Source organism: Anser brachyrhynchus (genome assembly GCF_964034855.1).
Source record: "Anser brachyrhynchus genome assembly, chromosome: 2".
Classification (NCBI taxonomy): Eukaryota; Metazoa; Chordata; class Aves; order Anseriformes; family Anatidae; genus Anser; species Anser brachyrhynchus.
Window position 1 is genome coordinate 11,606,764 of NC_137695.1, and position 14,746 is coordinate 11,621,509.

The window sequence follows — 14,746 nt, forward strand, 5'->3', positions numbered from 1 at the left end:
GGGGGGGGTTGTGGGGTGGCACCGAGGGGCTGAGGAGGGGGTGAGGGGGCGATGGGGGGGGTCTGTGAGGGACCGGGGGGGGTAACGGGGTGCTGAGGGGAGGGGGTGCGCGCGCCCCGCCGCCCGTCCAACTGTCACCGCCACCGCCCGCGCGCGCGCACGGGAGGGCCGTGCCCGCTCCGCCGCCCCCCCCCCCCCCACCTCCCACGTTTCCCCCCCCCCCCAATTTTTTATTTATTTTATAATTTATTTATTTATTTATTTATTACCTTCGGAGAGCTCCAGCTCCAGCTCGGCCAGGCGGGCCCGCACCTCCAGGGGCAGCGACACGCTGTCCAGGCTGCGGTCCGCCATGCTGGCGCGGGGGGCTCTGCCCTCCTCCTCCTCCTCCTCCTCCTCCTCCTCCTCCTCCTCCTCCTCCCTCCTCCTCCCCGCTGCTTCTCCCCCTTTGTTCGAGGCGCGGAGGGGAGAGGAGAGGAGGGGAGAGGGGAGGAGAGGGGAGGAGAGGAGGGGAGAGGGAGGGAGGGAGGGAGGGAGGGCGGCGGGGCCGCGCCGGGTGCCGAGGTCCCTGCGCGCCGCCTCAGCGGGGCATGCGGGGGGAGGCGGGCGGGCGCGCACGGGGACGGGGCGCGGAGGGAGGGAGGGAATGCGGCGATTTCTCCTCTCCTCCTCCTCCTCCTTCCCTCTCCTCCTCCTCCTCCTCCTCCTCCTCCCTCGCCGCTTCCTTCAGCGGGGCCCCGCCATGGCCGCTGCTGCTGCCGCCGCTGCTGCTGCCGCCGCCGCCGCCGCCGCCGCCCGCCCGCGATCGCTCCTCATCGGCTTCCCCGCCGCTGCCGGCTCCCTCCCGGCTCGCCGCAGCCGCCCGGCCCCGCTCCTTCCCCGGGCTGGGCTGGGCTGGGCTGGGCTGGGCTGGGCTGGCGGCGCCTGGCGCTGCGGTGCCGCTGCCGCGACTGCTGCCGGCCGGGCACGGCGCCGCTGCTGTCACGGGCACGTGACCGCGCCGCCGCCGCGCGCCCCCGACGCCGGCCCCCAGGGGGCGCGCACGGCGCGGCGCTGCCCCCGCGCGCGCTGAGGCGCTGAGGCGCTCTCGGGTTGGGGGGGGGGAGGTGGGGGCCGGGGTTTGTCGCTCCGTCGCGACAGCCCTCAGAAGTGGGGCTGGTGGCCCTCACGGTGCCGCTGCGAGGGGGAGAGGGGTGGGGTGGGGAGGCCAGCAAGCCCCGAATTCCCTTTCCTGCCCCACCTGCCGAGCGGCTTGCTGCCTGCTCCTGTTGGCGGCTGCGTTCGTCCGGCTAAACAGTGGAAATGCAGTGCGTGCGTTACACAAAGTGCACATTCCCACTGACATCCCCACTGACATCCCCACTTACATCCCCACTTACATCCCCACTGACATCCCCACTTACATCCCCACTGACATCCCCACTTGCTGTCAGAGATGAGGACGCAGCTGACACAGCGGCGTGCCCGTGCTCGGCGCCAGCGTGCGCCCACTGCCACCTCCATCCGGAGCACCCGCGCCCCAGTCACACCGCTCGTAACAGGGAAAACGTATAATATATATGTTCAGATCAACAGACACGTTCGGCAAGGAACACCTGCCTTTCTTTTCCTCCCTGCGTACGTCTTCTCTTGTATATTTCGTTTTGTTTCAGAGCACCCCTCACCAGAAGGACGGAGCAGGACACCACACCACCTGCCGTTCCATAAGCCCTCGGAAGTCAGTGGGAGAATTTGTCTCACAGGGACACAAGTTTAACTGAAAGAAAAAGGCGTAATCGTCCCCAAGTCAACCACGGCTTACCATTTCGGTTAGCGGAAGGAAAGGATGTAGGAGTTCCTTCAAGCGATGAAGCTCAGGCTGTGACTATACTGAACAATGTAATTTTTTAATACGTTGTGGCACAAAAACAAATGACATCATATTGCCAGCTGTGCTGGACTGGTGTCAGCACCGGGGCGATCCCTGCACTGTACGTGGTGCTGGCAGCTCCTCGTGCTCTGGCTGCACCCAGACACGGACCCGCTCGCGCCCGATGCCGGCGTCCCTTCAGCCAGAGCAGTGCCACCACCGCCTGGAGCACCTCGGCCAAGCTGCCAGGTGCAAGCAAGCCTTGAACACACAAGGTCCCTGCATTTCATGGTGCCGGTGTTTGTTTCATTGTCACTTATGCTGATTTCTATTAACCACCACCGGGCTACTCTTCAATGCGCTGCGGGATTGGAGCCATCTGTTTAGCCTCTCCGTAGCCCACTACTTTTAACAGCATGGCAACACGCATGCCATTTAGGGTATACAATGCATCGCCACCGGCACTGTGCTATATAGGGGTAAGACTTTTTGCCTATTGTTGAGCACCGAATGGCTGAAATACAGGCATTCAAGGAATTATCCACGTCTTTCAAGTTCCTTACATCAGGACCCAAACAATGAAAAGCAATTAAATCCAAATGTGCTCCAGGCTTCCTACCTGAGAAGCCCGGTTTTGTTTGTTTATTGTTTCATGGGGGATGAAATAGGCTGAAAGGCTCAGCGCTCCACAGGAGGAGCTTTTTCCAGCACCGAGGAGGCAGCCACGAGGGAGGCAGCGCGAGGCTCTGCGGCGATCCAGCTTTCTGCACCAGCGTGTATCTCCGAGCTGCACCTTTGCTTCCCCGCTCTTTGAGCTGATGGGAGCTGGTGATTTGATTTGTTATCTGATTGTTGCACAATCCCTACCAGCGACGCTCACCCCGCTCTCCAAATTTTCCCTTTTGTGAAGTTACGTAAAGGGACCTAAAGAGAAAGAGCTGAACGTTCACAACATTTCACATGGAATTTTCCTGGCGCTTCCATGACAAGCCCCGTGTTTCAGCAGTTGGGTACATTTCCTGAAAGAACAGTCGCTTGCTGTGTGAATCCATCGGGCAGGAATGGAAACACCCGAATCCTGCAGCCTCCCCTTCGAGGTGCCCTGCTGGATGGCGGCTGCTGCAGAGGGGGTCTGGGGAGCCCCTGGGTGGGATGCAGCAAGGCAGTGGGGCTGGGGCTGCAGCAGGGGAGCCTCTCCCCTTGGCACGGGGATGGGGGAGCCAAACCCCAGCACAGGAACATGCCTGGGGCCACGGCAGCCTCGCTCGAATGAAACATTTGTTCCAACAGGGCTCCTCTGCCTCATGAGAAGAGATTTCTTGCTTACCTCCGGGTTCCAATAATGAAATTTCAAGCATATAAATTTGCATGATGAATTTGATGAAACACTGAAATTAAAACAAAAAAGGAGCAAGTCAGGAGGTTTGACCTAGTTGGTCTTAATTAATGAATCCTTCCAGATTTGTAGATGAGAGGCTGCGTCATAATCATCCACCAGAATAAGCAGTAGGAATTTTCCTGACTTCAAGAAAAGCAGGACAATATTTGTGTTTTGGACCCAGTGATTAATTAAGAGTGTCAGGATTTCTAGAATCCCTTTCCTATAAAGACAAACGTTTCTGCAAGGCATGACCGTATTTGCACGGTGTACGGTTTCATATGCGTTCAAGAGCAGAAACGAGCCTGCAACGTCCTTCTGACACAGGCCCTGATCTCCGCAGCTTGCCAGTGACTTTGTGCCCCAACGCTTTCGTTGACATGATTTGAATTATTTGCATGCGCTAACCTATTCGAACATACGTGTCTTCACAGAAGGAAGGAAGAAAAAAAGTGTGTTTGTACTTAAAAATGCTTATTGTTGCTGTAAGTTGTGAAGTCCTGCTGGAGATCGCCTTACAGTGGTGTCGGTAGCCGAGTAGAAAGTGTGAAGGACAACACAGAGTTGACCTTGACTAGATAAAAATTCACTTTCCTAGCTAATTCACAGCAGAAGATGTATCCAATTTTGCAGAGATTTAGCCTTTAAACCGGGTCTATACCAGAAATCTTCTCAGCATCATAACCTTAGGAAGGGGGCAGGGAACAAAAGACATTTGGAGAAAGGAAAAGCTCTTGTATAGACGCTATCACATTGACCTAAAGCACCAAAAATTACATGTGGGTCTCCTGGACACCTTAATAAAAGCAACGGGACTGTGTCTGTGAGTGAGCTGGTTAGCTGCTCTTCTGTTTATGTGACTGGGGAATCAGGATTCAGCCAGAGTACCAAAAAATAAAAATGAAAAGCGGAAGGCATTCATAGAAAAACAACAAAAATAATCAGCTGCCTAGAGGGACTGATTTATAAGGAGAGATTAAAAAGAGTGCTTCTCAGCTTGCTAAGCAACAGCAAGGGATGGCCCAGATAGCTGCCCACAATTATCTGAAAGGTGTAAGCACTGCGGAAGTTAAAGGGAAAAAAAAAAAAGCGGGTACAAAAGGATACAACTTTGAATAATAGGCTGGAATTAAGAAAGGAAGACGAAATAAATGTCAGGGAAAGCTTCCAAGGGATGAGCAGCGTTACAGTGCAAAAGAGACTCTCAAAGGAAATAGTGGAATCCCCATAATTTGAAACATTAAAAGCAGAGTAGACAAAGCAATCATGAATATGCTGTAGGAAATAATCCTACTGTGGTATTGGATGAACATGCCTGTCTGGCATTGGTTATGCGGAGATGTACTGCTTTTTTTTTTTTTTTCTAGTGAACTCAATTTATTTTTTACCCTTCACCTCTCCACTCCCACTCTCTCTATTTGCATCTGTCAGCTTGTGCCTCATGTGCAGGTTGGGAAATGCATTACACTTTTTACATTTTACCATGAATGTGGCTGGACGTCTACCTACTACTATACAGCAAATTGTACAAAATAACTGATGAGATGCATTAATCAAGTTATCTCTGAATGGAATGCAAAAGGTCCTATAATTATTTCCAACTTGGGTTCTAATTTCGCTTAACACTTCAAAATTAACTCGGTCTCATCTTCTAATTCCTCTCCCGCCTATTGGGAAGGGAAGGGAAGGGAAGGGAAGGGAAGGGAAGGGAAGGGAAGGGAAGGGAAGGAAGGGAAGGGAAGGGAAGGGAAGGGAAGGGAAGGGAAGGGAAGGGAAGGGAAGGGAAGGGAAGGGAAGGGAAGGAAGGGAAGGGAAGGGAAGGGAAGAAGGGAAGGGAAGGGAAGGGAAGGGAAGGGAAGGAAGGGAAGGGAAGGGAAGGGAAGGGAAGGGAAGGGAAGGGAAGGGAAGGGAAGGAAGGGAAGGGAAGGGAAGGGAAGAGGAAGGGAAGGGAAGGGAAGGGAAGGGAAGGGAAGGGAAGGGAAGGGAAAGGGAAGGGAAGGAAGGGAAGGGAAGGGAAGGAAGGGAAGGGAAGGGAAGGGAAGGGAAGGGAAGGGAAGGAAGGGAAGGGAAGGGAAGGGAAGGGAAGGGAAGGGAAGGGAAGGGAAGGGAGATTAATTACGGAGAGCGTGTGACAGATGCAAGCTGCTACATATCTTGGTGTTCATTTCTCCACCCTAATATTGAGTCTGTAAACTGATGCCAGTGGCCCACTCTTAATTCACAAAAGTCTATTGAAGTGATATCTGGGAATCCAAATGCCCACTGAAGACAGGCTGACCTAATTCCGTGCTCAGAAAGGTGTGTGAACAAGTCCTGCACAGAGGAGAGGCCTTCAGCCATTTTCTGCCTTAGCCTGGTTGCAGACGAGCTCAGTAGTTGGGAAACAGAGAAGTTTCCTTCCCCGCTGCGTCCCTGTGCCAGAGGTTACTGGCCTCGTCGCACCGCTGGCAGCAGGAACATAAACTCATGCCTGAGCTCCTTCTGCACATAGTTTGGCATCGTAGTTCACATGCTGATGAAACGGGGTTGGAGCTAAGATGCACAAAAGACTTTCTTGGCCAGAAGTGAAGTACGACACAGGAAAAGGAAAGAAAAGAAACCCTAGGAAGCATCATTTCCCGTTGTATATTAGATATTTCCTTCTTCAACTCTCATGACCATTGTTCTTAAGGAAATAATTTGATTATTATCAGTGTAAAAGTATTGTTTAAAAAGGGATTTAGTGCATTTTAATAATTTTCATACATCTCTCTTTTTATTAAAAAAATAAAATGAACTTACGAGTTTACTGGCACAGTTTAATAAGTTTGGTTTGAAACTTAGTCTCACATAAGAAGTATTTATTAGGCTCCTGCAGTCTGGCCAAGCCTGTTTCCACTGAGAAAGATCCCTTCCACTGCTGCATTTGAGGTAGGAGTTGATAACACATTTCACAAGTTCAGAGAGGGAACTGGCATCCGAAGATAGGAAATGTCTTAATATTCTAATACAGGATTCCCAAAGCATCCGCACGCACAGCCTGTCTCTCACTACACCAGGCGTCTTACAGGGAAATGGTTATCCGCACGGTGAGTGAGGTTTAAAATGCAGTAACACAGTTTTCTGGAAAGATTCTCTTCAATGAAATTTACTGAACTAGATTTAGACCATTTCTCAATTTACTGAAATTAAAATGCAACGTTGAGTATTCTAGAGCAAATTTAACCTGAATTATTTTTTTTCTGTTTTCTATGATGTCATCTGGAATAAAACGTGTATAGAAAAGGAACTACTCCTTTTTTATAATTTAGTCTCCAGTTAATGCGATATATCATAAGTTTTAGCAAACAAAAATCAGATTGTTACTTTAAGATAATGGCACAGAAGACTGTTGGCACACTGTAAAAGACATATAAGCAATATTCCGTCACTTATCATGCCTCTCTGTGATCCCATCTTCACCTCTCCTAATGAACTTTAAAATTGTATCATGTCAGTGATCAATTAATGTACAAAAAATACCTCTAATACCTGGAAAACATCTCAAGATTCTTTCGGCTGTGATATGAATTAACACCTTGTTGGACGTGCCTTAATATTTTCATGGATTACACAGCAGACAGCTAAGCTAAGCAATAGAAATGTCTATTATAACCATGAAATTCTTTGGGAGATGAGGAAAAATGATTACAAGCTTTTGTTACCCAGCATTCACAAAAAAAAAATGGATATTTAACCATTGAGCATTTTTACCAATCTCTTTAACTTGAGATAGACTAAAGCCATCTCAGACTGATTGTGGTCACCCAAAGTCAGGATTAAAGTTGCCATTTGCAATGATGATGGGTTGTAAAAATTCAAAGCATTCCTCTTCTGAATGTTTTTGATGTTTTAAGATAGTCCTGAGAGTTTTGTGTTTTCTTGAAGATAATCAAGGAGATGCTAGGTTGTTCTTTGTTAATGCAGAGTACCGGATATATAAGCAAAACGTTTTAATAATTCTCTGATTTGAAGTGGTCACAGAACAAATACATTCTTCTCAATCTTCTTTTAATTGGTTTCCCAGCTGGAATGGGAACTGCTTTACTACTCGTAAGACTTGGGACATTTCCACCCCCCAAGATGCAGAATTTTTATCATCACTGATTCCTGGAAATAAAAATAATTAACTTGCTACCACATCCAAATGACCCAAATGAACAACAACGAAAATATTTTGGAGCACTCTCCCAATGTCTGCAGCACTGCCTTTACATTTTCTTTTTTCTTTTTTTTTTTTTTCTCTTTTCTTACTTAGCAACGAAAAACAACAACAACAAAAAAAGCATCGAGAACTTTGTTCTGGGAAGCTCTGTTATAATTATCTCTCCAATCTGCTCCAATTGCACAGTGTCTTACATCTGACAGTCTACCATTAGCAATTTTGCACAAGTGGCAGTAAACGCATGACAATTACCGATCTCATAAACTAATTTCTTCTGCCTTTCTGGAAGATACAGAGCCCCTTCTTGTCTGAGGCAGTAACGTGACTTGTTGAGAAAATACTGCTGTTGCAGTTGCTCTCGGCATCACAATCCACGTAAGAACATAACGGCCAAATACAAATAAATAACACTTAGACTGGGTCCAAATTCTACATCGGTGCCAGTTGTGCACCTCGGTACTGGCAGGATCCAGGAGGTTCTTTTTCCTGAAAGTGAGCGCCCGTCTCAGCCAGCCTGCTGCAAATGTGGTGCAGGCTCAGGGCTCCCTGAGGGATGCCAGGGCTGGCAGAGCTCCCCCTCGTGCTCCCTGCATCCCTGCCTCACCCTGGCCAGGTTCTTCACCCCTGAGCTGGTTCAGTAGGGAAGCTGGTAGGGATTTTTATTTTATTTTATTTTGAAAAAAATCTCCTATTTTGATCCTGCCCTGAACCATCCTTACGTTAATCTCAGAAGGAGATTTCTTTCCAGTTTTACCGTGAAGCTCTGAAGGACGACTTCTGCCGTTTCTCCATATCGAAGTTTCCAGCACCAGCTGCTCCAGGGGCTGAACCCCTTCACTTTGGGCTCGCTGAGCCTAGGTGGGACCTTGCAGAGAGCTGTGATAAAGCTGCTATGCAGAAATGCTTGCCCTGGGAGAGCAGGCTTGCTGCTGCGCTCTAAAACTCTACCCTGCAAAAACTCCTCTCACTGGGCCTTCGCACAAAAATCCTGCCAGGCCTTAAGTGGCAAGCGTTTGCTATTTACATAGCCATTAATGAAACTTTCCAGAAGTTTTCTTCTTTGCATGCCATTGCCTTACTTGGCTTTTGAGTGCAGAACTAGGGGTGGCCCGCTACCATGGTTTTGCAGGCAAAAGCTCAAACGTGAAGCCACAACCCCAATTTTTACTTCAGGTGCGTGACTCAGTACTACCTCAGGGCAGCACACAAGAGAAGAGGAACTCCTCGCTTGTGATTTTGTGTACTTTTTTGTTGTTAAATCAGTACACCAAGGTTGAATTCAGTGCTGGAAACGAGATCAACTAGCACTTGCTCTGATTTCTGTGTGCTTTCCGCAAACGCCGAAGTCATTGATCTAGCCTTCACCTCGCTTCCGCAGCAAATTAATGAATTGGAGTATTCCCTTCGAGTGAGAAACCAGCGCTCACCCTGACACACATCAGAGCTAAAAAGGTTAACACCGGGCTATTTATTCGGCTGTAGCTCCTCAAAGGCACGAGCTCAGTGGACCATTTTAATAACTCCAGACAACGCTCCCTGCCAGGGCTCTCCCTGGCCCTGCGAGCCGTTCTTACCAGAAAAGGCTGAAACTCCACAAACACAGAACCACTGGCCTCCAACCCCACGTCACTCGTCAGGATTGACAGCTGGGAACATCAGTGATCCAGTACCATGCTTAAAATCGCTTTTTTCTTCTTAATACTTTTAAGTATAGGCACCAGAGTGTGTCTTGCTGGCTTCCAGGGACGTTGGAGCTGACAGTGAAATCATTTTGTTTCTCTGGGTTATCATCATCCAGAGAATGGGATTGCAAATAGCCTTGTTGAATGGGATAGCAGCTAGCCGTACAGAAGCCAGGAAATATTTACTTACCTCATCAGGCATTGCGAGGACCAGCTATTTAATAGCACTTGGGCACTTCTGTGGGAAATACCGTGAATGCCGCAGATACCATGTTTATCTAATGATAAGCATTTATTTTGCAATAAGAAAAGAAAAGAAAAGAAAAGAAAAGAAAAGAAAAGAAAAGAAAAGAAAAGAAAAGAAAAGAAAAGAAAAGAAAAGAAAAGAAAAGAAAAGAAAAGAAAAGAAAAGAAAAGAAAAGAAAAGAAAAGAAAAGAAAAGAAAAGAAAAGAAAAGAAAAGAAAAGAAAAGAAAAGAAAAGAAAAGAAAAGAAAAGAAAAGAAAAGAAAAGAAAAGAAAAGAAAAGAAGAAAAGAAAAGAAAAGAAAAGAAAAGAAAAGAAAAGAAAAGAAAAGAAAAGAAAAGAAAAGAAAAGAAAAGAAAAGAAAAGAAAAGAAAAGAAAAGAAAAGAAAAGAAAAGAAAAGAAAAGAAAAGAAAAGAAAAGAAAAGAAAAGAAAAGAAAAGAAAAGAAAAGAAAAGAAAAGAAAAGAAAAGAAAAGAAAAGAAAAGAAGAAAAGAAAAGAAAAGAAAAGAAAAGAAAAGAAAAGAAAAGAAAAGAAAAGAAAAGAAAAGAAAAGAAAAGAAAAGAAAAGAAAAGAAAAGAAAAGAAAAGAAAAGAAAAGAAAAGAAAAGAAAAGAAAAGAAAAGAAAAGAAAAGAAAAGAAAAGAAAAGAAAAGAAAAGAAAAGAAAAGAAAAGAAAAGAAAAGAAAAGAAGAAAAGAAAAGAAAAGAAAAGAAAAGAAAAGAAAAGAAAAGAAAAGAAAAGAAAAGAAAAGAAAAGAAAAGAAAAGAAAAGAAAAGAAAAGAAAAGAAAAGAAAAGAAGAAAAGAAAAGAAAAGAAAAGAAAAGAAAAGAAAAGAAAAGAAAAGAAAAGAAAAGAAAAGAAAAGAAAAGAAAAGAAAAGAAAAGAAAAGAAAAGAAAAGAAAAGAAAAGAAAAGAAAAGAAAAGAAAAGAAAAGAAAAGAAAAGAAAAGAAAAAAGAAATTTCTATGCATTAAAATGCCTCCAGTAGCTCCTTGTGTTTTCAAGAAGAATGTCCTTGAGATTTACACAGTTGCCCTTTCAGCATAATTAAGAGAGAAAAAAAATCACTTTCTGAGATTTAAACCTTAGCTTTCAGAGGGAGCAGGAGAGCCTTGTGTTCTCCAAGCAGTACTGCACCCCAATACTTGGTCTTTTTTTCAATCACATGCTTTTTGCCTTGCTTCGTTCTGTTTTCCTGCTCCATTTGGTACCATTTCTTGGTCTGTTTTTTAGCTGATCTGTTTACTGATCTTTTAAAACCTCTCCACACATTCTGCAGTATCGTGAGAAGAGCGCTTCAGGATAGCGCTTGCCTTGACTTGCCAAGTTATCAGATGTACGTGGAGTGCCGAACCATGAAGATTAACGGGGGCTTGCCTGTATGATAACCAGAGGTGAAATAACTAGTTTGGCCAAAATTCAACTCACTGGATGTTTTTGGTGCAAGTCTGCATATGAACACCTTTATGTTGACAAGATGTCTCCAGGTCCTGCTGGAGTAACTAGCAGATTGCTTCTAAGCGGTTTGAGTCAAAACCTATCTAAACCACTTTTACTTCAAATTAAACTGCAGTTACATCAGTTAGGAACAGATCTAAAATAAGATGAAGTAAAAATACCCCTAATCCAAAATAAGGACAGTTACAGCAGTTTAATTACATCAGTGGCTGTCTGTAAAGAGAAGACTTACCATCAATGCGCTCTTGAAATTATATTATTCAGATGAAATTCTGCCCAGGGGCAAGGATTGAAATCATTTCTTCATTTCCCCCAACCTTCTTTGCACAGACAGTTTGTTAAATGACCTGAAGCGTTGTTACTTGTTTTGTTATTAAGAAGATTTTTATTATTGGTAAGAAAATTCTCCTCCTACGGGAGCTAAATTCAGGTTTAAAAAAAAAAAAAAAAGTTTGTCTTGCAGGAAAGAATTTGATTCACAGATTTTACAAGGTTTCACCTCTCACAGCTGTGATGTTGATTCAGGTCAGATGAGGTATCTCAAGACTAACGTTTTCTGGGATTCCATCTGAAAAATTTCCCAACGTGATAATTTTACACCTATAAGGGAAGAGGATTGTATAGCCCTTTAGCCAGCATAGTCATTCAACGTCTTGCCCGAGTGCATTTGCAGGATGAAAATAAACAGGATATATTTGACATATTCTTCGTGAAATGCTTCCGTTTAACAAACAGCTGGATAAAGTCTCTCACTTTCTGAACACACTGGAGACAACTTGCAGGTGTTCGGGGTCTCCCAAATCCCCACCTTCGTTTTTCAATCACTTCTTTAGCCTGATGCCTTCCTCTTCACTGCCACTGATAATCGCTGCTTCCCACACCCACCGCGTGCCCTGGGACCCCTGCCATCACGTTAGGGACCTGCTGGCTGCTGCGACTTTGCCTCTGATCAGACCTTGGGGCTTGACATAGTGCCTTGGCCAGGGCTGGCCTAGTCTGGGCTGTGGTGACTGAATAATCTGTGAGCTTCAGGCGGAGAGTTTTTAGATATAACAAGATCCAACCCTTGATTTGTGCAGACATCAAAGGGCCAACCCATTGCAACCTGATTTTTTTTTTTCATCTATTCCTCTTTATAGGGTTTGTTGGCTATTGACTCACACAGTTGAAGGATCCAGTACCCACATGAGGCCCAGCATCCAGTGCCCACAGCTGGCAGCCACCCTGGCCCGTGCCAGCCCTTCCTGCTCCTTGCCAACGGCCCAGCTTGGGCAGGAAATCCTAGGCAAGGAGCAGAAGAGGGACGCAGGATTTTCATGGATCTTCCTACAACATCTGGGAGGCCTGCCCTTCCTCTGGAGGCAGGAGAAGGCCCTAGGCCATAGCTGGCTTGGTGGGGCAGGGCTGGCACCGAGCTGCTGGTCTCAGGCTTGGACGAGGCAGAGGCTGGAAAATGCTTCTGCTCCTAGGCACTCCCATTACCCGCCTTCACGGATGGTGCTGATGGCAAGATCTTGTGGCATCTGCTGACACTTTGCTTATGACAGCCGAATGGCTTGCTACCTGCCTGGTTATCTGAGCTGTCACTTTCCAGCCCCGTGAAAGCACGGACTAAACTTTTATCCCTTCAGGCTCACTTTTTGTTATGCGGGAGTAGAAAGACTTGTCTGTGTTGTCTTGTTTTTAATTACCGCAGGACAAGAGTGCTCTTTATGTAGCTTGAAAGCATAAAATAGATGTTGCAAAACAAATCATTGTTATTGTATGTAATGGATACTCTCCAGTGAAATAGCTTTTTTTTTTTTTTTTGGTACTTCACAGTGTATTCACTCATGGACAGCTTTTTTTTATTATTTTTATTGGAAACTACTTCAAAAATGGTATAATTTAGGGAAAGACATAGTATCTGGGACACAAATACCATGGACAAATTCATGGAAAGGCATACATCAGAGAAAATGGTCTGTGCATTGCAGATATGATTAATTATTACAAGGATAGCCCATGAAGGGTAAATTACCAGTGTGAACAAAGTGGCATTTAAAAACTCTTGAATTATTCTGCTCTCAGTTCTACGATCAACTCAGAATTTCATATGCTTTCAGGATCATGTCTTGTTACATGGCTGTATCATGGAAATGACATAGAGTTTCACCTTTCCTTCAAAAATCTAGATTATTATTGTTAATAGGAGTAAGATTCTACGATGTTTTTGTTAATACAGACTTAAATGATGCTAGTAAACAAGGTGCTTAGTTCGCTGGCATGTCAATAAACCTTTAAAATAATCCATACAAAAAGCTAACTGTAACTAGTAGTATATTAAGAGCCTGAGTTTTTCTCAGGGAGACAGAATAAATACTTACTGTTTTCAATTGGACTTATATGTATTGTGGGAAGATGAACTAGATGACTACAGGGATTTTTAGTTTGCTTGGATTTATGTCCTTTTTCATTCAATATAAGACAAAAATGCACAATGTTTTTCCCCTGGTTGTTGTTCATATGGTAAATATATATTGGAATTGTTATATTTGGCTTTCCCTGCTGGAGGGCTTGAGAGGTGATGCAGAGACAATTTTTCATGTCTTACCTACCTTCGTAAAGGAGTGGAGCTTCAAGTCTTTAACAAACCCCAGGTTTCCTCCTGACTGTCCAGTCCCCATTGCAGGTGGAGGCCGGGGGAGCCAGGGCTGTCCGTAACCTTAGCATGCCCCCTAGCTGCTCTCTGGTAATCTGGGCAGTCACTTGGGTCCCTTCCCTCTACACACTACCTATTTCCACGAAGTCTGTCGGACTCTAGTGTCTTCTGTTCTGTTCAGTCATCATTCTGCAGAGAAAAGAAAAAAAAAAAGGCAAAAAGAATGTAGGTTTGTTTTTTTTTTCCATTTTTCTGAGTCACGGTTAAAAAGCTAAAAGACAATATCCAATGCCAAAAAGGCTAACACATGAATAAGTGCTATTGGTTTGTGGAAAAATCATCATCTCATCAGTTTAAAATGTTCCCAAACTGCAGCCATCAAATAGGCTTTCTAAATACACTGAATATTCAAAGACATTGTAGTTAAATCACACTTTAAAAGGCCACGTGAAGAATATTTGATATTGCCCTTGTATCAGGTAGATACGTGCATTAATCAAGACTTACATTGAGTCGAAATTCCTTCAGAGAGAAAGAGCAAATGTAGGTCTTACAGCAGAACTATCCTTGAGATGCGCAACGAGACGGTTCCCGTCCTTAATGACTGGGAATGAAGTCAGCCCCAGTGCAGCTCATACTGGCAGACAGCACGGGATGAGACAGGCTTGGGAAATGGAGGTGAGATACCCGCAGTAATGAAAGTGTGAAATGGAGCTCATCACAAAGCTAAGACAAAGATTAATATGTAGATTACCTTGGTACTCGTCCATGTCTCTTACAGAGGAGGTAGAATACTTAAATACTTAATATGGCTTTTGTCATACAAATTCAAGCCATGCCCAGCAGCATGCACAAAGTCAGGGAAGAAGTCCTGCAACCTGAGCATGCTTTGGCAGCTGGGGATGCCAGCACTGCAGGGCATTTCCAAACCCCCAGCGGCATCCAGCTAGGAAGTTACACATCCCTCTTCGGAGAACAACAGTCGTTAGATCATCCAGTGAAAAGGTAAAGACAGCTCATGAGGCACCCAGTACTGCATTTGTGAGCTAACAGCCCTAGTATCAGTGCACCCTGGCTGCGATTATCCTGTCAGATAAGGCTTATGTGGCATCAGCTAGCTCTTGTCTCTATTGTTCATGTGCCCTAATCACTTCACATAAGATGTGACTCATTCAGTGCAGACAGGGTAGGATTGCTTTTGGAAGATTGTCTACTCTCACTGATATGAAGATGCTGACTCAACATCTTAAGTAATTAGTAGAAGAAAACAACCTTGAACAGATTTAAAGTCAATAGATTCAAGCAGGCTAT

The 14,746-nt window shown here is 45.3% G+C and overlaps 1 protein-coding gene across 5 annotated transcripts in view; it reads right to left on the reverse strand.

The window, feature by feature from the left end:
• The window catches only part of DIP2C (disco interacting protein 2 homolog C), a 317,372-nt gene extending 316,389 nt beyond the window's left edge, over nt 1–983 (reverse strand). For all 5 annotated transcript variants that reach the window (XM_080578244.1, XM_080578243.1, XM_080578241.1 and 2 more), the window contains exon 1: nt 270–983. In XM_080578244.1, the coding sequence (XP_080434370.1) occupies nt 270–354 (85 nt within the window). In that variant the 5' untranslated portion in view covers nt 355–983. The remainder of the gene's footprint in view (nt 1–269) is intronic.
• Between the last annotated feature and the right edge of the window lie 13,763 nt (nt 984–14,746).